At 48.1% G+C, this 26,329-nt stretch overlaps 1 protein-coding gene and 1 non-coding gene across 2 annotated transcripts in view; one reads left to right on the top strand and one right to left on the bottom strand.

Annotated features, from left to right (window-relative positions):
• Positions 1-26,329, top strand: part of TMEM120B (transmembrane protein 120B) — a 45,063-nt gene that overhangs the window by 14,936 nt on the left and 3,798 nt on the right. Inside the window, exons 2-11 of the mRNA XM_012097770.4 lie at positions 5,420-5,538; positions 7,517-7,633; positions 10,743-10,802; positions 11,401-11,496; positions 14,515-14,604; positions 22,996-23,061; positions 23,560-23,621; positions 24,643-24,735; positions 25,521-25,585; positions 25,931-25,999. Coding sequence (XP_011953160.2) covers positions 5,420-5,538; positions 7,517-7,633; positions 10,743-10,802; positions 11,401-11,496; positions 14,515-14,604; positions 22,996-23,061; positions 23,560-23,621; positions 24,643-24,735; positions 25,521-25,585; positions 25,931-25,999 — 837 coding nt within the window. The remainder of the gene's footprint in view (positions 1-5,419; positions 5,539-7,516; positions 7,634-10,742; positions 10,803-11,400; positions 11,497-14,514; positions 14,605-22,995; positions 23,062-23,559; positions 23,622-24,642; positions 24,736-25,520; positions 25,586-25,930; positions 26,000-26,329) is intronic.
• TRNAG-UCC (transfer RNA glycine (anticodon UCC)) lies at positions 17,033-17,104 on the bottom strand. The gene has a single exon. It is a non-coding gene; the product is annotated as a tRNA-Gly (tRNA).

Genomic DNA, 26,329 nt, shown 5'->3' with positions numbered 1-26,329 from the left:
ATGGTGGCCTCAGAGTCATGGAACTTTTTGTTCCAGAAGCTAGTGTTCCAGCAAAGAAGGTGCAAACCCAATGGCCCTCTGTGAGTTTTTCTTAGAAATGGTATAGTGTCAGTTCTGCCGTCTTTTAAAAATTGAGATAAAGTTGACATATGTTTTAGGTGTATAATAGTGATTCACAATTTTTAAAGGGTATACTTTACTTATGATGAAATGTTGGCTGTATTCCCTGTGCCGTACAGTGTATCCTATAGCTTGTTTATTTTATACATAGTAGTTTGTATCTCAATCCCCCTGCCCCTGTATTGCCCCTCTCCCCTTTTCTCTTCCCACTGGTAACTACTAGTTTGTTCTCTGTGAGTCTGTTTCTTTTTTGTTATATTCACTAGTTTGTTGTATTTTTTTGTATTCCACATATAAGTGGTATCATATAGCATTTCTCTTTCTCTGTCTGACATATTATTAAACATAATGCCCTCCAAGTCCATCCATGGCAAAAATGTCATTCTTTTTTATGGGTGCATAGTATTCGTGTGTGTGTGTGTGTGTGTGTGTGTACCACATCTTCTTTATCCATTCGTCTGCTGTGGACATTTAGGTTGCTTCTGTATCTTGGCTGTTATAAATAATGCTGCTGTGAACATTGAGGTGCATGTCTCTTTTTGAATTAGTGTTTTCATTTCCTTCGATACAGACCCAGGAGTGGAAGTGCTGGATCAGATGGGAGGTCTATTTTTAGTTTTTTTGAGGAACCTCCATACTGTTTCCACAGTGGCTGCACCAATTTACGTTCCCACCAACAGTGTGCAAAGGTTCCCTTTCCTCCATATCCTTGCCAGCATTTGTTATTTGAGGTCTTTTCAATGATAGCCATTCTGACAGGTGTAAGGTGATATCTCCCTGTGGTTTTAATTTGCATTTCCTTGATGATTAGTGATGTTGAGCATCTTTTCATGTGCCTGTTGGCCATCTGTATGGCTTCTTTAGAAAAATGTCTATTCAGATCTTCTGTCCATTTTTCAATTGGGCTGTTTGTTTTGGGGGGGTATTTCTGACATGTTTTATTGGTCAGACCAGCCACAAGCCTACTTGTATTTAAGGAGACTGAAAAGAGATACCACTTGTCTATGTGAGGAGTGCTAAAGGACTGGTGGTCATCTTTTAAAACAAGATCCAGGTTGGTGTGGCTGAGGAGGACATTGTGGGCTTTGTCATTTGTACCATGTAGCTTCCATTTCCGGTTTCAAGGTAACTGGATCCATTGTTGCCATATGCCGGCCAGGGAGAAAAAGAGTAGAGGGCAAGACGTTACTTAGAAAGATGTGGTTCAGTTACTCTTGGCAGAAAATGTTGCCTTGACATGTGAAAACTGAATAGCTAGAAAGAGCAGGTGTAGTGGTTAAAAAAAAAATGTAGTTCAGAACTTACATCCCTTCTGCTTGCAACCTATTGGCTAACACTTGGTTATATTCCTACACTTAGCTGCAAAGGAGGCTGGGAAATGTCTGTAGCTGGACAGCCGTGTTCTGGCTATGTCTTGGGGTCCAGTGGTTGACTCTCTGCTCCCAATGTAGGGGATACAGGTTTGATCCCTGAATGGGGAACTAAGATCCTACGTGCCTCATGTGCCACATGGTGTGGGGCTAAAAAACAAAAAACTGAGATGTAATAAATACTCAAACTCATTATTTAAAAAAAGGAAACAAAGGAGAATAAGTATTAGGGACAAATAGTTTTTGCAACAGTGAGCATTTTTCGTATATATGTTAAATGTATATATATATATATATATATATATATATATATAGAAATAGGTCTATGTGGAACATGGAAATACATAGATACAGAGAATGCAGTCTAGAAGAAACGTAACAGTGGTTACTTCTGGAGAAGGGGGAGAAGACAGGATAGGGGTCTATTCAAAGTCAACTCCAGCTGTAGCTGTAGTGTTTTAATTTTTAACGAGGATAATGTCCTTATGTTTACTTGTGAAATTAAATATTAATTCAAACTGAAGAGGGCCTGGTGAGCATCTGTCTGTTGATGTTGCAATCTGGGTCTTATCTCACTGTACGGGGGCCCGACACCCAAGAGTGCCAGGAGGTGGTGTGGTGTTTTACCTTCCGTTGCTGGGGACTCCAAATCCAAGGGCTTCACTTTCTCAAAGGCTGTGTAGTTGGGGATCTCTCTGCACCCATCCTCCACGTCTGGTTCTGGAGAGTTGCCTTTCTTACCTGCAGACACTGGTTGACCATTGAGGACTGTTTTGGCGCTGAAGCCTCTTTCTGTACAGATTATTCATTCATTACAGGTAGGAAGCTGGTCGCTGTACAGTGGAGAAAACAGATGGCCACCATCTCTCCCAAGCAGTCAGAGTCAGCATCATAGACTCCACGTCCCTTCTCATGGGAGACACTGAGGACCCAGTGTCACTTGAGTGGCATGTCTGTCTCAGATGCGTATTCAGAATTCAATCATGAGGAAATATCGGACAAACCAAGGCAGAGGGACATTCTCCTAAACAACTGGACACTTTAGAAACGCTGATATTCCCAAGACAGAAGTTGAGGAGCTGGTCTAGGCTAAAGGAGCCCAAAGAGATATGAACAACAGTACAAGGCATAAGACGGAATTGGGCCCAGGTCTGGGGAGAAATTGCCATCCAGCCAGAGATAGTTCGCAGGACTTCCCTGGTGGGCCAGTGGTTAAGAATCCGCCTGCCAGTGCAGGGGAAGATCCCACATGCCGAGGAGCATCTAAGCCTGCATGCCATAACTATTGAGCCCGTGCTTTAGAACCCAGGCTCCACCACAAGAGAAGCCACCGCAGTGGGAAACAAACACTGCAACTAGAGAGGAGCTCCTGCTTGTAGCAACTAGAAAAAGCCTGCATGCAGCCACAAGGCCCCACACAGCCATAGATAAATAATAATAATAATTACAAAAAGAAAGCCTTCACATCCTAACTTGAATTTGGATGGTATTTGAGGCCACAGTAGTGTATTGTATCAAAATAACATTTTCTGTATTTGATAGTTAGATGTATAAGAGAATGTCATGTCCTTAGGAAATACGCATTGAAGTATTTAGGAGTAAAGAAGCCTATTGTCTACAAGTAACTCCTAAATGATTTAGAACAGAAATGGTCAGACTCTTGACAAAAAGGTAAAGTAGTGAGGATTCTGGGCTTTGCAGGCCATGTGGTCTCTGTCACAGCTACTCTTGCTCCGTTGTGGTGCTGCAGACGATATGTAAATGAATGGGCGTGGCTGTGCGCCAGTGAAATGGATGTTTATTCATGGATTCCAGAGCTTCAATTTTGTATACGTTTTACATGTCACAAAATATTCTTCTTTTGATCTTTTGCAACGAGACAAAAATCATTTCTAGCTTACTGCCTGTACAAAATCAGGTGGCCAGATTTGGCCAGTGGGTTTACTAATGCCTGATACAGATAAAGAACACACACACACACACAAACACACACGTGGGAAGAAAGCAAATATATCATAATGCTAATAGTTGGTGAATCTGGGCGAAAGGTGTAGGGGAGTTCTTTGCATTCTTAGAATTCTTTCAGAAATGTGAGATTATTTAAAAATTAAAAGCTAAATTTAAAAAAATGAGACACCGTTTTCCTCTCTGGGGGCTCAGGAAGGAGAGAATGAGGAAACTGTATAAATCCAGGGGACCGAGCCCTCTCAACTGAGGGCCAAAGGAGATATGCTCAGAGCATTCTTCCATGTTGCCCCTAAGTGTTATCTATTCACTTCACTGCCTTCATTTTTTTCATATTTTCGGGCTTAACTTTCATATCTAGGAACCTGCTTGGTGGACATGAGGGTTTAGGCTATGGGCCTCACTGCCCATCCCTTTTTCCTCTCTGCTAATACAGTTCTCTGCCACCCTAGCAGACAGCCACCTTAAATATGGCCATTGGATTATTGTTTCTAACTTTATGGTCCCCATACCCTCATATTGTTCTCTCCAGATCATTGGTATTTGTCTTAGATTATCAGGACTCTGGAGGAGACTGGTTGTTTCCCTGCATAGGGCAGTACCCAGGGGGAGGTGTGCTGTGGCAGTAATGTCGAGAAGATCCTCTGTTCCATTCTCCCTGCCGTGGGGAGCACTGTCTTGTATTTCCTCTGGCCTTGTGGTCCTGAATGGTTATTTCCAGGAGTAAGATATTGAGTGTATTGGAGTGGCTGTGCCTGGGATAAGGAGGGTTGACTTAAAGGGAGGAGGTATGTCTTTTTCTTAATTGTCTTACCAAGAACTGTCTTCATTGCCAAGATCAGAAATCCAACTCAAACTGGACTAACCAGAAAGAAATTTATTAATTCATATAACTAAGAGTATCAGTGTTGCATTCAGACTTGGTTAGATTCAAGCACTGAAATGACGCTATAAAAATGCTGTCTCTTACTGTGTCCTAATTCTGTTTTCCTGTTTGGCTTCATTCTTCTTTTTAAAAAATTATTTATTTGGCTGCATCAGGTCTTAGTTGTGGCACATGGGATCTTCAATCTTCATTGTGACATGGGGATATTTAGTTGTGGCAGTTGCAGCATGTGGGATCTAGTTTCCTGACTAGGGATCAAACCCTGGCCCCCTGCATTGGGAGCGTGAAGTCTTAGCCAATGGACTCCCAGGGAAGTTCCCAGCTTCATTCTTAGGCAGGCTGTCCACACTCAACAGCCCCAGGTGTGCCTTCTACCAGATTAACAAACCCAGGAGAAAGAGGGCATCTCTAAATCAATACTTGTAGGTGAAGTCCCAGAGCTGACTCTCATTGGCTCAGTTTGAGCCATGTATCCACCTATGAACCAATCAGTTGCTGGGGGGATTGAAGAATACTGATTAGCCAGGCCTGAGTCACATGACCACGCCTGGTATGGGCACTGTTAGCTCTACTCAAACCACCTGGACCAAGAATTGGCAAGAGGTGGCTGGCCCCTCAGAGGCGTATTTGGTTTCTGTTCCCATCAGAAAAGACAGAACCTGCACAGGAAAAGACAGCAGTTCCTTATTACACTAGTGCTGCCTTCCCCAAATCCAGCCCCAGCTTTATAAGTTAGATCTTTCATAGGTGTACTTGTATCATCTTAACTGTCAAACTGGATTCTGTAGTCACAAAGAGCTGACTCACTGGAAAAGACCTGGATCCTGGGAAACACTGAAGGCAAAAGGAGAAGGGGGCAGCAGAGGATGAGATGGTAGCATCACTGAATGAATCTGAGCAAACCCTGGGAGGTCATGAAGGACAGGGAAGCCTGGGGTGCTACAGTTCATGGGGTCGAAAAAAGTCAAGTCGGAGACGACTTAGCGACTGAACAATAATATACTCTGACACAAGCAGACTGAAAAATAACCCCTTTATGTTCTCCTGAACACCCTGTCTGGGCTCTTCTATCCCTCAGGAAACTCACAGGATCTACAAGCAGAAGCTGGAGGAACTGAATGCACTCCAGACTTCGTGTAGCAGCTCCATCAACAAGCAGAAGACGCGACTGAAGGACCTGAAACTCACACTCCAGAGGTAGGCGGGCTGCAGCTCAGAGGCTCCCCTGGCTTTTAGGGACAGAATCTCAACTCAAAACTGGCTTGAGCCGAGAATGGAAATTTTAACAGAAAAAAACAGAAGTGGCGTCAAGCATCACTGGATCCAGGGGGTCAAAGGGTGTTTTTAGGAATTTGGTTTTTTTCCTCTCAATTCTGCCTTCCTCTAGACTGGCTTCACTTTCTGGCTGAGATGGTCACTGAGATAGCCACCAGCAGTGCCAGGCTGTTATCTTTTTAGCCTTTCTTCCTACTGGCTTGGCCACCCGAGCAGAATTGACAACTCGTCTTTCAGCACAAACAAGTGCTGGGTGTGAGTCTCATTGGCTGGAACTGGTCATGTGACCATCTGTGACCCAGTCATTGAGATGCGGTTTATATAAGACTTGGGGTCTTCCCTGGTGACTCAGAGGTAAAGAATCTTCCTGCAGGTCAGGAAACCTGGGTTTGGAAAATCTCCTGGAAGAGGAAACGGCAACCCATTCCAGTATTCTTGCCTGGAGAATTTCATGGACATCTGAGCCTGGCAGGCAAGCCCATGGGGTTGCAAAGAGTCGGACACGACTGAGTGGTAACACTTATATGAGACTTGGTCCTGTGCTCAGTTTATGGACCTGGGGGATGAGACGGCTCTACTTGAACTACTTGGGAGGGGGAAGAAGATGAGTCATAGTTCCCGCAGGAAAGTTGTTATGAGAAGTCCTGTCAGGCAGGCAAATAGCAAGTATCCTTCTCTCAGGCAAAGGGAGTTCACCCCACCAGGTCTCTGGTGTAGGGGGTGAGAGGTCCGGCATGCCTGGTGGGGATACACTTGAGCTTATGACCTAGTTCATTTCCTAAGGCCAGGATCACCTGTTCACTTCCTAGTCCCATGTCTTTATGGTTTGGAAAGTGCTGTCATTCCCTGCAAGTGAAGGAGTCCAGTGATGCTGTGACCCCCTAGGGAGACAGGAAAACAGGCTCTGAGTGCCTTGTCCCTGGCCGCTTAGTTGGGCCTCCATTCCAGTTTATGATTCCTGGGTGATTCTTCCCTTCCCAAAGGAAAATTTGGGAGATGGTTACTGATTATACACCTAACCTTGACTGACCATTTTGGATATGGAGGCCAATTAGTCATGTGAAGAGTGTGGATGGTTCCACATAATGACATCACCACTCTTGGAAAAACATATCTCACTGATGGTAGGACCCCAGTCTTTCATCTGTCTAGGGTTTTTCATTCCTGGCACTGTTGATTCTTCTTTGTTCCTGGGGGCTGTCCTGCGCATTGTAGGATGTTGAGCAGCATCCCTGGCCTCTACCCACTAGGTGCAAGTAGAACTCTCTGCTCCTGTCTTGAGAACTCAGAATGTTCCCAGACAGTGCCTTCATGGTTTGGGAGAACTCCCATCCCAAGTTTCCCCAGTTGAGAACCGTTGGGTTGGAAGGTTGACTCGTGAGTTAGGTTCCCCAGGACCCCTGCTATTCTTCTGAGTATCTATGACTTGTTTTTCTAGTTTTGAAATTAAATCTCACCAAAGAACAACAATCAGGCCTTGGTTGGTTGACTGCTAATACTTTCAAAACTCTTCCTGTCTGCACTCTTCATAACCTTCAGGTTATTCCTATAGAATAGCGTGGAGGGTGGTATTGCCAGCCAATATCCCTGGAGCTCGTACTATGTGTCAGGTGTTCTAAATGTTTTACACTGCATTTACCCACTGTGTCCTCACAATGATATCGTTTACAAGGTAGGTCTGATGTTATCCCTATTTTTGAGGTATGGAAAAAAAAGCAGAGCAGTTAAAGGATGTTTCCCAAGGCTGGCAGGGAGCCAGCATCAAACCCGGAGAGTACAGCTGGAGAGCTGAGGTTGCCAGAAGCATTGAGATGGAAAGATGCGGGGCAGTGCCTAGAGCTTCTGGTTTCTTCATCCAGTCTGTGTAACGCTTGTCTCACCCCCACACCTCTGACCTCAGGTACAAGCGCCATGCCAGTCGGGAGGAGGCAGAGCTCGTTCAGCAGATGGGCGCCAACATCAAGGAGCGGCAGAACGTCTTCTTTGACATGGAGGCCTACTTGCCCAAGAAGAATGGGTAGGAGCTGGGGACCTGCCCTCACACCCCCAACACTGTACAGATGCCCAGGCCTGGAGCACCCGGTCTGCATGCCTCTGGCCTCCCTGCTGGGGTTGAGGAGGAAACCAGGGCAGGAAAGAGAAGGAAGCTTCCTTACATGACCCTCCATGAACCCAGGAGGGGACCTCAGCCCCTCCGTGTGGCAGTGACATTCCTGGAAGGGCTTTTTCAAGGAACCAGACAAAGGATCTGGTTCCCAGCCTCTGCCATCTGCCCGATGTCACCTGAGGTCAAGAGGAAACGTGTTCTCGTTCAAGAGAACAAACATCCATTGAGGGCCCCTGTATGCCTGGCATTGTGCAGGGGGGCTCTCTTGACGTCAGTCATTTCGTGCATGCTCAGAGGTGCACTCACCTCTACAGCCCGGTGAATGAGATCCAGGAATCCCTGTTCTAAAGGTTCAGAGAAGTGGCTTTAGGAAGCATCTTGCCCAGCAGGCTCAGACTGGGTTAGGTTGAACCAGGATGTGAACACTGGACATTCTGACTCTGGTGCTTGTGTTCTTTCCGTTTTCCTTCTTCAGAGAAGTCCCATCTTCTTCCTCAAGTGACATCTCTGCCACCTCGTAAAGAGGGATCCTTATAGCATTGTATCATGACTTGATGTGGGTGGCTAAATGCATGTCCCAGGAAGCACCCTGACTTTCTTCCTGGTTTGACCCAGCCCTGAGTCAGAGCCTTCTACCAGAGGCCTTCCTCTTGTCTTCTCCTTTTTGGTCGTGTTTGGTTAAAAATTCCAGGCTTTGGGTGGTGATAACTTTCTGCAGAATGAAACAGCATGACCTTCTTGCTGTTTGAGTGAAAGTCAGATTCACTCTCCCAGCTCCAGTCTCTCTAGTCCTCTGTCCAGCTTACATTAGTTAGGAATCCTTGGAATACAAATGACAGAAAACCCAACTCAAAGTTGCTTAATTAATAACAGGACGTTTGTTGACACATGTAACTAAAAAGTCCAGGTGCAGCTCTAGGTAGGACTGGATACTGGTAAACTGTGTCCCTATTTATTTATTTATTTTTACTCTGTTTTGCAGTGTGTGAATTTTATTCTCAGGCAGGCTTCCTCCACAAGCTGGCCTCAGCAGCTCTGGGTTTGCATCCTACCTGCTTAGCAAATCTGGTACAGAAAGCCTCTTTGTTCTGTAGGAGTTCTGGGAAAGGTCCTCTTATTGATTCTCATTGGCCTAGATTGTGTTCCATGATTATGACTGACCCAATCAGGAGGTTGCACCACTTTGACTGGGGGAACCTGGGTCATGTGCCTTACCCTAGAGCCTAGGGGGAAAAGTGATTCTCTGAAGGGAAATTATACTGCCCTTCCAGGAGGTAGGGACTATATGCTAGGTGAGAAAAACAGATGGTTTTCTGACACCTCTGCTCTTGATGCACAAGACTGGAAACCTACCTTGATTTTACCCATAGCTGGAAGAGGGCTTTTCTGTTCCCTTTTCTCCTCTCAAACTTCTATGCATCCTTCAAAGCCCAGTTCACATGTTACTACCTCAGTGAAGTCTTTCTAAACCCCTCTCTCCTTCTGTAGAATTAACTTGTCTTCCCCTGGGTTAGAAGACAAGGGTTAGATCTCCTAACCCTTTATTTTCACCTTTATTAATTAGCATTTTAGGGGCTTCCCAGGTGGCTCAGTGGTAAAGAATCTACCTGCTCAGTGAGTGGTAAAGAATCCTGCCAGTGCAGGACCAGCAGGAGACACTGGGTTGGAAGGATCCCCTGGAAAAGGAAATGGCTCCCTACTCCAGTATTCTTGCCTGGGAAATCCCATGGGCAGAGAAGTCTTGGGGGGCTACAGTCCATGGAGTTGCAAAGAGTTGGATGTAACTGAGCATGCATGCACATAGCATGTTAGAGTACAGGCTGTTGTAACAGAAGCATCATGGCACAGTGGCTCAAACATGCGAGGCTTTTGTCCCTCACACATAGCAGTTCAGAGGTGAGTGGGCCAAGAATGTTGGGCTCCTGGGGTCACCTAGGTACTTGGTCCTTGCAGCTTACTTACTACTCACCACTTCTTTAGGAGTTGTTCTCATCTGCATGGCCAAAGCTGGGTCACACCATCGCATTCTTAACAAGCAGGAAAGAGTCAGGCTGTGGAGGGCAAGCAGATCCCTTTTTACAAAAATGTTTGCCATTTGCTAGTGAAGCCAAACACATACATACCATACGACCCAGAAATTCCACTCCTGGGTGTATATACACTCAGTGAAAATGAGTGCTGAACGTTCACAACAAGGAAGCCAGACATAAAAGGCCACGTATCACATGAGCCTGTTTACACGAAATGTCAAGAATAGACAAATCCACAGAAACAGAAGGTAGATTAGTGGTTGCCAGGGGCTGAAGGAGTGACTGCTAGTGGGTAAGGACTTTCTTCTTGGGGTGTTGAAATTTCATGTTCTGGGATTAGGTGACACTGATGTTTGCACAACGTTGTAAATATACTTGAAAACATTAAATTGTATAATTTGTTTTTAATGTAAACATGTTTTATGAGCTCACCTTATTATTTATTTTTTAGATTGAGGTAGACATAGCAATTTGATATTTCTGTACAGTACAAAATAATCACCACTAAGCTGTATACTTTATTTTTTATTTTATTTTTAAAAATATTTAGCTGCAAGGGAGGCTGGGAAACATGGTCTGTAAGCCAGCTAAAATGGGGAGAAATGGGTTAATCATGATGGTCCTGACAGTTGCCATGTTCTCTAGTTAATCATTTTCATTCTCATATGATGTGAGAACTTTACCGTTGAGCTTAGCATCTCGTTTTCTAATATCTGGTGCTCAGTGCCATGCTTATTGTGCGTGCGTACTCTCTAGCCACCAGGCTCCTCTGTCCATGGGATTTCCCAGGCAAGAATACTGGAGTGGGTGGCCGTTTCCTCTTCCAGGGGATCTTCCTGACCCAGGGATTGAGCCCATGTTTCCTGTATCGGCAGCGGGTTCTTCACCACTGGGCTGCCCTTGCCATGCTTATTAAGTTTGAATCTTTTTGGTTGGGGCCCACTCCTGGGGTTGTTGGCTCGGTGGCCCTCACAGGTCTTTCCTTTCAGGCTCTACTTGAATCTGGTTCTCGGTAATGTGAATGTGACCCTTCTCAGCAACCAGGCCAAGTGAGTATCCCAGGCACCCCTCCACCTGACTGTATGGAATCTGGGCATTTTGCTCTTTCAGCTCAAGAGAGATGGGACCAAGCTAGTTTTTGCATTAAAAAAAAAAAAATGTTCACAGCTGGGACTCTGGCTTTTGGTCTTTCCGATGGTCTCTTCCTGAGTATATAGACCACCTGGGGGAGGTTTCCTTCCTTCCTTTCACAGAGTTAGTACATGATGTGGACTGGACTGCCAGTTTCCCGTGAGAAATGGCCCCCTGTCGCATTCCATGCCTTATCACACACATTCCTCCTGGGGCGTAGGCAGTCCTGGCCACCCCAAATGTATCCCATTTCTAGGGAAAATGGAGCTGTGGCTTTTCCACTACTGTAGGTGATTGAGGAGGAGACCCTGTGTCAGCTCCTTGCCCATCATGGGCTCAAAACGTTAAACCCAGGAGTCCAGGGACAAAGGAAGCTTTGCACACTGACCCTCTTTCCCTATCGATCATTACCATTATTTCGAAATCTCTCCCTTAGTTTGATCTAACAGGTCAGGGATCCAGTGGGGTGATGGGTTATAGTGATGTGACCTTTCCTGGGGGTGTCTGTCGCTGCAGATTTGCCTACAAGGATGAGTATGAGAAGTTCAAGCTCTACCTGACCATCATCCTGCTCCTGGGTGCTGTGGCGTGTCGATTTTTCCTTCACTACAGGTGATGGGGTGTGTTGGTATGTGTGCAGGGGTGAGGGAGGTGGGCCATGAGAGAAGGATCCAGGGTTTCTCTTGCATCTCCAGCGTTTGGTGTGATAAGGTATAGGGTAGAGAATGACCATTTATTATGGGAAATAGGAGTTCTGTCTGCCTTACAGCCATCCAACAAATATCTACTAAATGGTTGCTAAAGAGGCCTTATAACATAGTAGTTAAGAAAGAACCCACTGTGGTCCATCCACACAATGGAATATTATTTGGCCACAAAAAGGACTGAAGTACTGACACGTGCTATAACATGGATGAAGCCTGAAAACATGGTGCTGAGTGAAAGCGCCCAGAGGCAAAAGGTCACTCACTGTATGCTCCCATTCATATGAAATGTCCAGAATAGGCAAAGACTATAGAGACAGAAAACAGATTAGTGGTTGCCAGGGGGTGGTGGGGAGGCAAATAGGGAGTGACTGCTAAGGGCCACAGGTGAGAATGTTCTGGAATTAGATAGAGATGATGGATGCGTCACTTGGTGAATATACTGAAAACACACTGACTTGCGTCCTTGAAAAGGGTGAATTGTATGGTATGTGAATTGTATCTCAGTTACAAAAATAGAGGTGGTAGGGGGTAGGATGGGGAGCAAAAAAAGAGGAAGGGAGGAAAGAGAGAGAGAGACCACAGATTCCTGGGTTTGAATCCTGCCTTCGAGACCTACTGGCTGTCAGATGGGCAGGTTGCCTCTGGGTGCCTCAGTCTCCCTCTCTGTAAAATGAGGGTGACACCAGACCCTGCCTCACTGGGTTGTAGTGACAGTTGAGTGCATTAACACTGCACGTGGCTGTGCCCAGCGCCTGGCACCCAGTGGCATGGTCGAGAGGGTCAGCTGCTCCATTTGCATGGGACAAGGGAGGTGAGCTGAAGCCGTCAGTGAGCCGAAGCCACGATCCCCCAGGGGGTTTTGTTTCCCCCTGCCCTGGCCCTGGGTTTCCTGCCCTGAGGGGAGGCAGCCAAGTGTGGCTTGGGCATTTGGCCCACGTGTCAAGAGTTTATTTCCTGGCAGGCACTTGGCTGGGAGTCCAGTTGCTGGGCTGCCCACTTGAGTGTCCAAACAAAGGTTCTTTCAGGCCCTGAGCTCGTGCCTACCTGCTGCCTTGGGCCGGGGCCGCTTCCCTGGAGGGCAGAGGCTGCTCATGTCAGTCACGCCCACTCACGTGCCCCCAGAAAGGGGGCAGAAGTTCTTGACGTGCAACCAGATTTCCTGGTGCTCGGACTTCTGGGGCCCTCAGAGGACAAACCTGTGGTGTGCGGTTGAGTGCTCAGGCCCCCTGAGGGCCTGGCATCACCCTGTCTCCCATCCCTTTTTGTATTCATTTCCTGGGGCTGTCGTAACAAGGCACCACAAGCTGGGTGGCTTAGAACAATAGAAGTGTATTTTCTCATAGTTGTGGATGCCATAAATCTGAAATCAAGGTTGGAATCATGGTTGGCAGGACTACACTCACTCTAAAGACTAGAGGAGGAGCCTTCCTTGCCTCTCGCATCCGCTGGTAGTGGCTGGCCATCCTTGGCATTCCCTTGGCTTAAGGCTGTTTCACTCTAGTCTGTCATTATATGGCCATCTGCCCTGCGGCCCTATATCTCTCTCCTGGTCTTCTTAGAGGGACGCAGTCTGTGGGTTTAGGGTCCACCCTAACCCATTATCTCCTCATCTTCACTAATTATATTTACAAAGACCCTGTTTCCAAATCAAGTCATATTCTGAGGTTCTAGGTGGATTAGAATTTGAGCAGGGGGGAACACTGTTTAGCTGACTATACCTTCAATGGCTTAGAAAAGGGCAAGGGTGGGGAGCTGGATGGGCAGCACATCTCTGAACCTCAGTTTGCTCATCTGTAAAATGGGAAGTTGTTGTTCAGTCGCTAAGTCGTGTCCAGTCCTTTGAGACCCTGTGGACTACAGCACACCAGGCTTCCTTGTCCTTTACTATCTCCTGGAATTTGCTCAAACTCATGTCTATTGCGTCAGTGATGCCATCCAACCATCTCATCCTCTGACACCCCCTTTTCCTCTTGCCCTCAGTCTTTCCCAGCATCAGAATGTTTTCCAGTGAGTCAGCTCTTCACATCAGGTGGCCAAAGTATTGGAGCTTCAGCATCAATCCTTCCAATGAATATTCAGGGTTGGTTTCCTTTAGGAGTGAGTGGTTTGGTCTCAAGGGACTCTCAAGAGTCTTAACCAGCACCAAAATTCGAAAGCATCAATTCTTCAGCACTCAGCCTTCTTTATGGTCCAACTCTCACATCTGAGCATGACTACTGGAAAAACCATAGCTTTGACTAGACGGACCTTTGTTGGCAAAGTGACATCTCTGCTTTTTAATACAGTCTAGGTTTGTCATAGCTTTTCTTCCAAGGAGCAAGCGTCTTTGAATTTCAGAAATGGGAAATAATACTGTCTTTGTTTGGGTTTCCCCAGAAGAAATCCCCCAAGAAAAGCATGTGAGTGCCAATAATTTATTCAAGATCCCAGTAAACACTGGTAGGGGAATGGAAGTGAGACAAGTAGGGTTATCCTGTGGGCACCTGGAGTTCAGTGCTGCTGGGGAATAGGGGACAGCAAAGGACAGGCCTCAGTTATTCCCCCTCAGGGGTGAGGGAGTGGGTGGTATTTATCCTCCAACTGCTGTCAGTTAAGGGAGGCTTGACTCTCACAGAGTATTGCAACCTGTAGCATTCACGCTATAATTGTCTACAAAATAAAAAATGGAACAATGTAAGTGAGCATAATAGATACAATTATCCATTTCCACAGCCAAATTTAGTTATTACCAACACTCAGGAAGGCACATTTCCATGTATTGAACTTCAAGGCCCTACTCAAATGCCATCCCTTCTTTGGGGACTTTCTTGTCCTGGTCTGCTGTTCAGCTTTGCATGTGCCGGGGGTGGAGGTGGGGCGGGGGCACAGCTGTCCCTGGTTTCTCATGTCTGTACCCCTCCCCGGGGCTGTTTCTCTATGCCAGGGTGACAGATGAAGTCTTTAACTTCCTGCTCGTATGGTATTACTGCACCCTGACAATTCGGGAGAGCATTCTTATCAGCAACGGCTCGAGGTAACAGGGGACCCAGCTTTGCGGGGTGGTGCGGGGGAGCCAGAGGGAAATCTGTCGTGGAGGTGAGAGCTTTCACCCTCGCCTTGCACCCCCTTCCTCCGTGTGGGGTGGGGGTATTCATGACTGTTGAGAACCAGGGAGGAGGAAAACAGTGTCTGCTGCTGCAGCTTCACGTGCAATGGTCAGCCTCTTGCTTACAAGAAACCCTAACTCAAATAAATGAGTTTAGCACAATAGGAAATTTATTTTCTCACATCAAGGAATGGGTCCATTAGCGCTGAGTTCAGGGAAGGCTTAATCCAGGCATTCAGACGGTGTCATCAGGACCCAGTTTCTATCTCTCAACCATACCTTCGACTGTGTTCTTTTTGTCTTGGGTTCCAGGGAGGAGCACCCAGCAGCTCCAGGCTCACATCTTCATTTCTAGCATTCCCAGCAAAATAAGGCACATTCCTGTCTCCCTGGAGTCTCCTTGGGTCCTGTTGGCACTCACTGATTATCTCTGAGCCAGTCGCAGTGCTGTGATTGGCTGGTTGGAGCCTTGTGCCCACCCCCAGGGCTGTCAACCAGCACCGCAAAGCTGAGTGTCAGGAGAGGAATGGTTCCTCGGAGGAAAGTGAGGCTACTGTCACCAGAAGCTTGAATGGACTCTGGTGAGAAAAGTGGAAGGTCCCAGACAGAGAGATTAGAGTATCAGGACTGAATTAAGACCCACGACTTGCCACTTGTAGGACCCATTTCCCATGGGTCTGATGCCTTTTGAGGGTGTCCATTTGAACCCCTGCATACCATTCTTGGCCCTGTTTTCCCTGAAACAAAAAGTAACAACCTCTCGACCCTCCTCACTTCCTTCTTCCTGGAGGCTGGTAAGGAATGGCCAGGAGCTGTGTATTTAAGATTGGGGTGTTTGCCAAACCCCCGAATAATTTGCTACCTTCTCACTTCTCTGCCAGTGGTCACTCATGGCATATCCCTGCCCCGCCAGGCCTTACCCTGAACATAGAGCTGAGAGGTAAGGACCAGGGGAAACAGCTGTTCTTAGGTATGCAGCCCTGTAGCATGTAGCCCTTTAGAAAAGATCAGTGTTTCTCAAACTGCACTCATCCTTTACCATGTCCAGCATTACCTGGATGATAGTTTTTTCACAATTTAAATCCACCATCTTTTTGTTTTAATTTTTAATTAAATGTGAATTTATTTTAAAGGAAACTTATTTTACCACCATATGTGGAAAACCAGCATCAATTGCAGGAAAGAGGAAATAGTGTAAAAATAGAATTTCATTTTCATTGTCTAATTCATTGAAGTCAATGATTCCTGCTTCCTGAAGGCTCTGAGCCTGAGGCTTGCTATCTCTCGTACGTGTGTGTACATGTGATAAAAGGGAGATGAGCAGATCTCTATGTATGTATGTATGTGTTAATTGCTCAGTCGTGTCCAACTCTTTGTGACCCCATGGACTACAGCCCACCAGACTCCTCTGTCATGGCGTTCTCCAGGCAAGAATACCGGAGTGGGTTGCCATTCCCTTCTCCAGGGAATCTTCCCAATCCAGGGATTGAACCTGGGACTCCTGCATTGCAGGCAGATTCTTTACCATCTGAGCCACCTGGGAAGCCCAAGAGCAGGGGATTTTGTATATTAAAGATATCCTGGTATTGTCTCCCTGACTTAATCAGGAGAATGGAAAGAACAGGCCTGATGACTTCTCACCATGTGATTCAGTATCATCTAGTGTTACACTCAGATACCATCTAAAACTTGGTGGTACATGCCCCATGCTTTGGGAAACACTGAAGTCGAAAATCCTACCAAATCAATAACATTTGTAGTTTTCCTTAATTTTAGTGATTGTATTTTCCCGCTTTGGGGCATGGTTGGAGGGGACCCAGGGTAGTACATAGTGGGGAAATGGGCCCAGGGCAATGGGCCAAGCTTTCTTGTTACTAATTCCCTTCATGCTCCCCTGGGCTTGGTGTTGGGAGTTTCCTCTTCCTGATGAACTCATATTAAGAATGTTTGGGGGCATGCTACATCTTTAACAGTCACTAACACTTGAATAAGAGTTACTCTTGTCCCTTTTTTCTTGTATGACAAACTGTGGGTGGGGGGTTACCTGAGAGAAGGGAACACGTGAGTCGAGGTCCCTATAAGTGTGGAGCACACCCAGAAAACAGGGAGGAGGACTAAAGGGGGCAGTAGGATTCCAGAGCCACCTCACTTGCCTGATACCTTAGTGGGGCCTTCTCTGGGGCCTCCCTAGGGCTTGTGCTCTGATGGGACAACAGGAAGGGCTGTCACTGAGCTGGTAATGCAAAGCTTTGTGTGTGGTCCAATCTGTCCCCGACCTGCCATTTATTACACATTTATTTTATGTATTTTACATTTTATTTTATTTTGCTGTGCCACAAAGCATGCAGGATCTTAGTTCCTTGACCAGGGATCAAACCTGGGCCCCTGCAGTGGAAGTGCGGAGTCCTAACCACTGGACCACCAGGAAGTCCGCATTACACTTTTATTGAGCAACTTCTAAGTACCAGACACTGAGTAGGGACTCCAAGATAGCTCCCACGTGGAGCCTTTTGGGAGCACTCAAGACCATTCATGGCAAGTATGCTTCAGGAACCACACTCCCCCGGGCCTGCCTCCCCAGTCTGGCCTTTGGCACAGATCTGGATGTGCTGGTGGTGGGGACTGTGGGATGAGTGGGATGGGCCTGCACGGATGTCTTATTTTCTGGAATGACTACGGGAGTTGTGGTCAACTTGTGGGAGAGGGAGGCCTGGCAGGTGGACCAAAGTTGGGTGATTAAAACTTGTGATTCGTCCTCAACATCTGTTGAATAGTTAGCCTCCATCCTCCCCCACTCCTTCTCAGAGCTGATTTTTCTCCTGAGGGTGGGCACAGGAGATGCCTGTGAGGTTTCCCCTCACACTTGGCCCTTATTAGGGAATAGGTAAGAAACCAGTTCAAGAATACACAGTGAGGAGGAGGCAGGGGTCCAGTTTGGGACGAAGGCTGCCTTTCTCCGAAGTGTCCCACAGCCAGCTCTGGAGCTCACAGTGAGTACCCAGTGAATGCCCCAGAGTCTGTGTAGAAATGAACTGAACCCAAGCTCTGTAGTGACGGAAGTTCATTGGGGTCGTCTTGGTGTTGGAGAGACAGCTGAACTTGAGCCAGATAGACTTCCTGGAGGCTTGCTGCCCAGTTTTGGTCTGATTGAACCTCTTTTATCCTGTTTCCAGTTGCATCCAAGACCTGAATTAGGGGTGTGTAGGGGGGGAGCAGGCTTTGAGAGGTGGGTGTGTAGGGGAACGCCGGCATCATGGGATGGAGCCGCCCATGGTTTGTGTCTGGTGTTTCCCATGTGAGATGTAGCTCCTTAGCTCAATTAGAGCCATAAGTAAGTCAACTTCCCTTCCAGATTTTGCAAATGATGGAAAACCACCTCATAGGAGTAAACATGAAAGGGTATTTATTGGAGCATATAAATAGTTCACGGAGGTCCAGAGTGCTCAAACAACGTTAATTTAACCGGCCTCCTCCTCCTCCTCCCTTTTTCCTTTCCTGCTACCTCCTGCCCTGGCTCCCAGCAGCCCAGGCCAGCACCCCACAGGGATCAGCAATCCCAGAAGAAAGAGCATCTTTCCTCTACTGGTCCAGGGGCAGTACTTGAGACAGACTTCTAATTGGCCAGGCTCAGGTCACATGCTCATCCCTGAACCAGTCACTGTGCTGGAGTGATTTAGCGTCTCCATTGGCTAACTCTGGGTCGTGTGCCCAGTTATCTTAGCTCCACCACCCAGACTGATTGGGGGTGAGGTAGTTCCCCCAAGGAAAGACAAAGGGGAGAAGCAGAACAGGGAGTGATTAACAGACAGACAAAACAGCAGATGTCCTCTGCAGTAGTTCCGGGAGAGAATGAATAATGAATCAGAAATCACGTTGCCTTTTCTGGCAAGCCAGCCCACCAGTGCCCATAACGAATGGGCTTTTGTAAGGGCCTTTCCTAAGATACAGAGGGGTGGGGTGGCAGAGGAGAGAGGGAGCCTTGGTGTAGAGGCCATTCCCTGAGCTGCCCAGATGACCCAAAGCTCAAAGGCAGAGAGTGCCGGGGGATGACTAGTGACTGGTGCCTGGATCTTATGCTGAGGTGTCCTGAAGTGAGCTCTCCAGGCACAATCCCCTGATACCAGAACATGCTGTTCATACTACATTCAGGCTATGCAATGGGCCGGCCTTCCTGGCGTACCTACTGTCTGCTCATTTAAAAGGCCATAAGCTCCTGCAGGCTTCGTTTCTGGGGCAAAACGGACCCTAGAGATGGACTGCTGAAGGGTGAAGGTCTCTTTCTGGAGCGATACAAATGTCCTAAAACTGACTATGGTCATGTTTGCACAACTCTGTGAGTATACTGACTTGTATACTTTAAATGGGTGAATTGTATGGTGTCTGACAGCAGCACAATAAAACTGTTATATAAACACGCGCGCGCGCACACACACACACACACACACACTCACACACACACTCACTCACTCACTCACTCACTCACTCTCTCTCTCTCTCATACGTGCGGAGCACCAGTCCAGAGCCCTGGGGTATGCAGATGGACAGAGGGGCTGGCGAATGCACGCTGGGAAAGAGGACATTTTTAGCCTCTCCCAGTGCCACTGAGCTGTGTTTATTGGTGGCGTCTTGTCAGCGCTGGGCTGTGGGCACAGTGAACTGTGAAATTAGAAGCTGCTGCTCAGCCAGGCTTGCTGCTGAGAGCCTGTGTCAGGCTCCAGCCCTTCCTGGACAGGGAGCGAGTATTTCTCTGGGCACCTTTGGCAGGTAGGACAGAGAACGGGGGCTTGCCAGGCCTCCAAGGGCTTGCAGAGACTTGTTGGTTGCTCTTCAAGATGAAGGTCTAAGGATGGGGCCAGTTATTTTTTTGGTCAGAAACCAAGGTTCCTCAGAGACCTTCACAGGCAGGGCAGGGACACGGGGAAGGGAGATTGGGAATCAGGAAGTGGACAGATGTCCCATCCTGTCCCGTGAACTCACTTGGCACCTGCATTAGCCTCCCGTCCAGTCTGTCCTGGTGGCATCTATACTAGCTGCACTTCCTGGACATCACTTTTTTCATTTCGGCATTTATTGAGTACCTACTGTTTACCAGGTGCTGTTAGTGCTAGGAATAAAAAGCCTCCTAAAACCTTGTTTCTCCTCATAACCACTCAAGCATCCACAGGCTGTTGCCCAAACACCTAATTTATGACCAGACATTTTTTGTGGCTGTATCGTGTGGCACGTGGGATCTTAGTTCCTGACCAGGGATTAAACCCGCAGTCCCTGCATTGAAAGTGTGGAGTCTTAACCCCTAGGCTGCCAGGGAAGTCTCTTTCATTTATTTTCTTCTTTCTTTCTTTCTCTCCCTTCCTTTCTCCTTCCCTTCCTTCCTTCCTTCCCAGAACTATTGAAGGGCTTCCCAGATGGCTTAGTGGTAAAGAACCTGCCTGCCAGTGCAGGACACACAAGAGATGCGGGTTCAGTCCCTGGGTTGGAAAGACCCCCTGGAGAAGGAATTGGCAACCCACTCCAGTACTCTTGCCTGGGAAATCCCATGGACAGAGGAGCCTGGTGGGCTACAGTTCATGGGGTTGCAGAGAGTCAGACAGGACCAAGTGACTAAGCACACGCACAGTCATTGAAGGGCTGAGAAGAGAAGAGAGGAGTAAGATGCTGTCCCTACCCTTACAATGTTTATGTCCAGGCTGGACGGTTTTAAGACAACTCAAATCCACTTATTAGGACAGTGCAAACGAAAACCTCAATGACACACCAATTTTCACATAAGAAGATTGGGAGAAATTTTAAAATTAGGGATTCCGTGTTGGTGAGGGTTTGGGGAACTCGATACTCTCTACTGCCCATGGGTGTGTAAATTGGGAATTGCTGTTTTGGAAGGTAATTTGAGAAATAGCCACACACGTGCCCTCTGAGCCAGCCATCCTGCATGCTTACTTCCTGGTAGCCGCCATGGAGAAACGGCGTCATGACACAGGGGACTTCCACGGGATGTATGGCAACATGAAGGGTGACAGTGACGGCTCAGGGGTGGCTGAGTAGACTGCAGCAGAGCAGACACATCCTGAAATGTCATGCCACGCTTAAGAAGTCGGTGGCAGGTCTGTAGATACAGGCCGGAGTCAAGACAAGGAAGCAAGTCGCAGGATGATTTTAGTTATAGTCTAAATTAAAAAAAAAATTTTTTTTAAATTTAATAAAAGGGACTTCTTGGAACTTCCCTGACAAAGACGCCATACTCCCAATGCAGGAGGCCCAGGTTCAGTCCTGGTCAGGGAAGTAGATTCCACATGCCACAGCTAGGGTCTGATGCAGCAGAATAAATACATAAATTTTAAAAGGGGGGACTTCCTTGGGGTCCAGTGGTTAAGACTCTGAGCATGCAATGTAGGGGAACAGGGATTTGATCCCTGGTCGGGGAACTAAGGTCCCACATGCTGCATGGCTCGGCCCAAAACAATTTAAAGAAAGAAAGAAAAACATCTAATCCATCAGCTCATCCCCCAAACCAGCAGATCCTCAGGTGCCTCCATTTGGAGCCCATCTCCCCCCTTGGCCCCCACTCCAGTTGTCTCCCGAGAGAGTGTTCTGGAAAGACGAAGGTTAACTGCTTCTCCCACATGGATGCTTCCTGTGTCCCAGTCCCTGGTATCCCAGGGTGCATTTGGCAAAGCAGATTCCTGCCTCCTCATGTTCTGATCACTGAGCTCTTGGAGGAGGCCTGGGGAGGCCAGCAGAGGCCTGAGACACACTCTGGGACCTTGAAGAATAAAGACTGCCTGTCACACTGGAGAGGGGGTGACAGCCAGGCTCCCTGCCCCTCTTTGGAGTGATAGCCCTGAGCCAGGGGAGCGCTGGGTTCTTCTTATTTATTTGGCTGCCCTGGGTGGGATCTTCAGTCTTCGTTTTGCCATGGGGCATCTTTAGTTGCAGCAGGCAAACTCTTAGCTGCACCACGTGGGATCTGGTTTCCCGACCAAGGATCCAACAGGAGCCCCCGGCTTTGGGAGCGAGGAATCGGCCATCGGACCACTAGGGAGGTCCCAGAGCTGGATTCTAACCGCGGGGTTCCGGCAGCTTGTGGACTGGATGAGTGAAGTCCAGGGCTGGGCGAGGGCCTGCTGTAGACAGAGGAGCAGATGAGCCTAGGGCCTGGGGCCCCCAGAGAGCAGCTGTGTCTGGGATGGAACAAGGCACTTTGAGTACAGTCTGTTGTTCCTCTGTGTCTGTGTGGGTTAACATAGATAGCTGCAGCTCTGTGTAAACGTGTGCGAGTGTTCTGTGTTTATTCAGCATGCTCGTTGAGCACCTGCTCTAAGCCAGGTGTCACGATACAGATGAACAGACAGTATCTCTGCTCTTTTGAGTGGGGAAGGGGCTTCAGAAACAAATGAGGAAAGAATAATAATTTTAGATAGTGATGAGCACTGTGAAGAAAATGAAGCAGGGTAACGTGATCCAGAGCGGGGCTGTCTAACTGTTGCAGATAAGGGGGTCAGGGAAGGCCTCTTGGAGGAGGTGACAGTTGGTCCACAAACTTGAATTTGGACCAGGAGCCAGGCCAGCCAAGATCTCGGAGCAGAGAGAATGGCAAGTTTGAAGACCCCGTTAGTCTGCTCAGGCTGCCATGATAAAATATCACAAACTAGGGGACCTAAACAACAGAAATGTATTGTCTCGGTTCTGGAGGCTAGAAGTTCAAGATCAGGGTGCTGGCAGGTTTCCCCTGAGACCGCGCCTGGCTTGCAGATGGCCACTGCACCCTCACAGGGCCTTTTGTCTGTGTGCACGCCCTTCGCTCCAGTCTCTTCCTCTGCTTCTTAGGACACCAAGCCTATCGCATTAGGGCCCCACCCTTATGACCTAATTTAACCTTAATTGTCTCTTTAAAAGTCCTCTCTCCAAATATAGCCACATTTTAAGGTACTGGGGTTAGAGGTCTTCAACATAGGAATTTGAGGGGAACATCATTCAGCCCGTCACAGGCCCTGAGGAAGCCATGGGCTTGGCGGGTTCAAAGAGAAGGCTACCTGGAGCTCCTGAGAGTGGGGGTGAGGAGGGGCAGAGAGGCGGGTCTTGGAGTGCTGGGGAGGTTAGGGAGGTGTTCTGAGGGTAGTGGGAAGCTGCTGGGGCCCGAGTGCCTCTCTGGGTCTCTGTGTGATTGTATATCTCAGGACAGAGAGCAAAAGTCCCAGCTTGGGTTCATTTCTTGCTCCAAGAAGCTGTCTCTGGGATGCGGATCACTCTTCTCCCTCAATACAGGCTGGGAAGCTTGCCTTTCTTTCCCCTCCTGAGCTCTTTTCCTTCTCTTCTCTCAAGAATTAAAGGCTGGTGGGTGTCTCACCACTACGTGTCCACGTTCCTGTCTGGAGTGATGCTGACCTGGTGAGTGTCTCCTGCTTGAGCCCAGGACCTCTGCTCACACTCCGCACGGAGGCGGTGGATGGGGACTGGTGGCAGGCCCAAGATTCAGGGGATTTGGGGGCTGACTTTTGGGCCGAGAAGTAAAAGTGTGAGCTTAGGAAGGGGCTGCAGGGCCACCCCAAGCCAACTGGGGACTTTTCCAAGGGCCGCTGACTGCAGTGACAGGGAGCAAGTCTGGACAGAACAAGCACAGGGACAAGACTGTGATTGATGGAGGGAGGAGGAATGGGGGGGCATTTGGTCTTCAAGATGCCTACCCCAGCTCCCTTGGTTCTAGAATGTATTAAAGCAATGATGGAAATTACCTGGTCCAGCCCCAGGGACATGGTGATAAGGTAGAAATTGGGTTTAAAATCTTCTCTCTCTCTCTCTCTTTTGGTTGGAACAGAGATAGGATGGGGATGAACAAATGATTTCAGACTGGGGCTTCATCTTTGCTTTTCCTCCACTTCTCTGCAGGCCTAACGGACTAATTTATCAGAAGTTTCGCAATCAGTTTTTAGCGTTCTCCATTTTTCAGAGTGAGTGTCTCTTGCTCAGATTCTGCGGAGGGGCACGGTGTGGCTTTCACTGGTGGAGGTTGTGTGAAGAGTGGAGGTTGTGTTTTTCTTGTGTGAAAGGAGTGAAAGGACTGGGGGAGGTCCCTGGTCGGGCAGGGAAGGGTCCCAGAAATCCAGAAGGAGCTGTCCGCCATCTCTCCCCACCAGTCCATCAGCTCCATCTTGCCGTCCAGCCCCCAGCCCCTGGAGAGAAATGTCCATCCCCTGAAGCTCCAGTTGCTACCTTTTTCTTCCCTGGTTCAGAATCTGACCAGTTGTGCTCTTCAGGAACTGGGTGGTGTTGGAAGCATCAACTCTGTTTCCCTTAAAATGGACATTTATGTTCTTTTTCTTATTTAAGAATAGCTCCAGATTTGTACACAATGAGGGGTTACCTCTGAGGAACAGAGATTGGATGGTTAAAGACAGGGAGTTTTACTTTTCACCAAGTACCTGTTTGTTCCCCTTGAATTTTATGCTGAATACATCTTACCTATTCAAAAAAAAATTTCGTTAATTTTTAAATAAAACCCTATGTACAAATATAAGCCAAGAAGGAAAATTATGTATAATTCTGTCCTTAGGGTGTTAATAGATATATGTTGGAAAAATATTTGAAAGGAAAATATGTTGGAAAATATTTTCATTCATAAACACATATACACACCTATAATACTGTATTACGTATAGTCTATAAACATAGGATTCTTCTACACAGCTTTTTTTTTATAACCTAGTTTCTATTCTTTTAACAGTTATGATGGTATTTTTCCATGTCGACACACAGAATTCTGCCTCCTTGTGTTTTGGGTTCAGACGTGTGTGTGGGTGTGTGTGTGTGTGTGTGGTGCGGTGTGGTGTGCTACGGTGCAGTGTGTGTTGCGGGTGGGAGGAGGCTGTACCCAGGCGCCCCTGGTCTCTGGGCAGTGCGACCTGCCGGCCTGCCGCGGAGGTGTTGCTGGGCCCCCTAGTCCCTGAGCTGGGCGCTGTGCTCCCCCTACAGGCTGTGTCCAGTTCCTGCAATATTATTACCAGAGAGGCTGCCTCTACCGACTGCGGGCCCTGGGGGAGAGGAATCACCTGGACCTCACTGTGGGTGAGTAGCCCGGCCTGATCAGCGGGCTGACAAGCACTGACCCTCTCTGTTTCCCCAGACTTTGCCCTGCATCCATCACTGGGACCAGGTGCCGGTAAGAACCTGACAGGACCTGCCACATGCAAATCCAGGGCTTGCTGGCCTCATTCTAATTGCTTTTTGTAATTCTTGGTGGATTTCATTGCAGTTGACAAATGCAAGGCCAGCTGTGTGCTAGGCCCTGGAGGCTAAGCACCTGTAGCTTATCCTTTTTAGATTTCAATTTCTTTTTCCTGTGTTTGATGACATGCATAATGTTAGTCTAGTCTAGTGTTTTTACACTTGTGCAATTTATGTGTTTAACTCATTGGGGTGGGTGCTGCATCAGGAAAACTCAGAGACTCTTCCTTTAAACTTTCAGGGGAAAGTGTTGTTAATAAAAATCTTCTGTTTTTTGAAGCAGTCATTTCCATCGAATTACTCTGCACAGTAGGCCCTATTTTGTCAAGACTCAGTTGAAATGAAGCATGCCAAAGCCAGTTACGAAATGTAAAACTCTGTGCAAATTATGAAAAACCCAGTGCTGGCATGTCAGTGTCCTGTAAGAGTGGTCAGCCCACTTGGGTCACAGGGACGTGAGGCGTGAGGGCCACCAGGCCTGGTGGCAGGTATTCCGCCTGTTCCCTGGGTTATTTTCCAAGTGAGCACGCACCCACCTGGAGGAGGTGAACCCTCCTGATCGCAGAGTGACTGGCAGGGCCAGGCCACCTCACCCAGGCCCTTCACTCCCTCCTTCCTCTCCACAGAAGGATTTCAGTCCTGGATGTGGCGAGGCCTCACCTTCCTTCTGCCCTTCCTGTTCTGTGGCCATGTGAGTCCCCCTGAAGTTTGTGGGTACTCCCTCCCAGGAATAGAAGGTCCTAAGGCCTCTCCCTCTCTCACCAACCATCCGTGAGCTGGGGCCCTCGGGGTCCTGTGGCTGGGCCGGCCCCTGGGTCCAGGGAGGCCAAAGGCAGGAGCAGGAATTGGCCCTGGCACCTGCACGCCCCACCCCAGGCTGGGTGCCCCAGTTTCATTTGAAGGGAGTTGTCAGTGTCTCAAGGGCAGTTAGCAGCAGAAGCTGGGCTGGGGGGGCTTGCCCCTGCCCCCTGGGCTTTCCTGCCTGGGTCTCAAGGGGACTCAGGTGAGCTGAGCAGTGCCTGCTTCCCCTCTCTAGTTCTGGCAGCTCTACAATGCCGTCACATTGTTTGAGCTCTCCAGCCATGAGGAATGCAGAGAATGGCAGGTATGGTGCTCGCACGTGTGTGTGTTATGTGTGTGTATGTGTGTCCTGGGGCCACCTGGGGAGAATTCCTTCCCCGGCTCCCCTCCCCACCCCTCCGCTCTGTGGGGATCTGCAGTAGAGAGCTCACTGCTCTGGGGGCCTAGGAGACTGGGGCAGGAAATCTGAGGGCCCCTGGGAGCCCCTCAGAGGTCTGAGAAACACCAAGGAGGGCGCTGGGGATAGGAGGCGAAGGGGGAACCCCCTAGGACACTGCCTGACCCAGAGGGCTCACACCTCTCACCCAGGTGGCTCAGATCCCTGCCTTCTGCTGGCAATCCTTGAAGTTCTCAG

The sequence above is a fragment of the Ovis aries genome, chromosome 17, assembly GCF_016772045.2.
Source record: "Ovis aries strain OAR_USU_Benz2616 breed Rambouillet chromosome 17, ARS-UI_Ramb_v3.0, whole genome shotgun sequence".
Lineage (NCBI taxonomy): Eukaryota > Metazoa > Chordata > Mammalia > Artiodactyla > Bovidae > Ovis > Ovis aries.
This window is presented reverse-complemented; position numbering and strand designations above follow the sequence as displayed.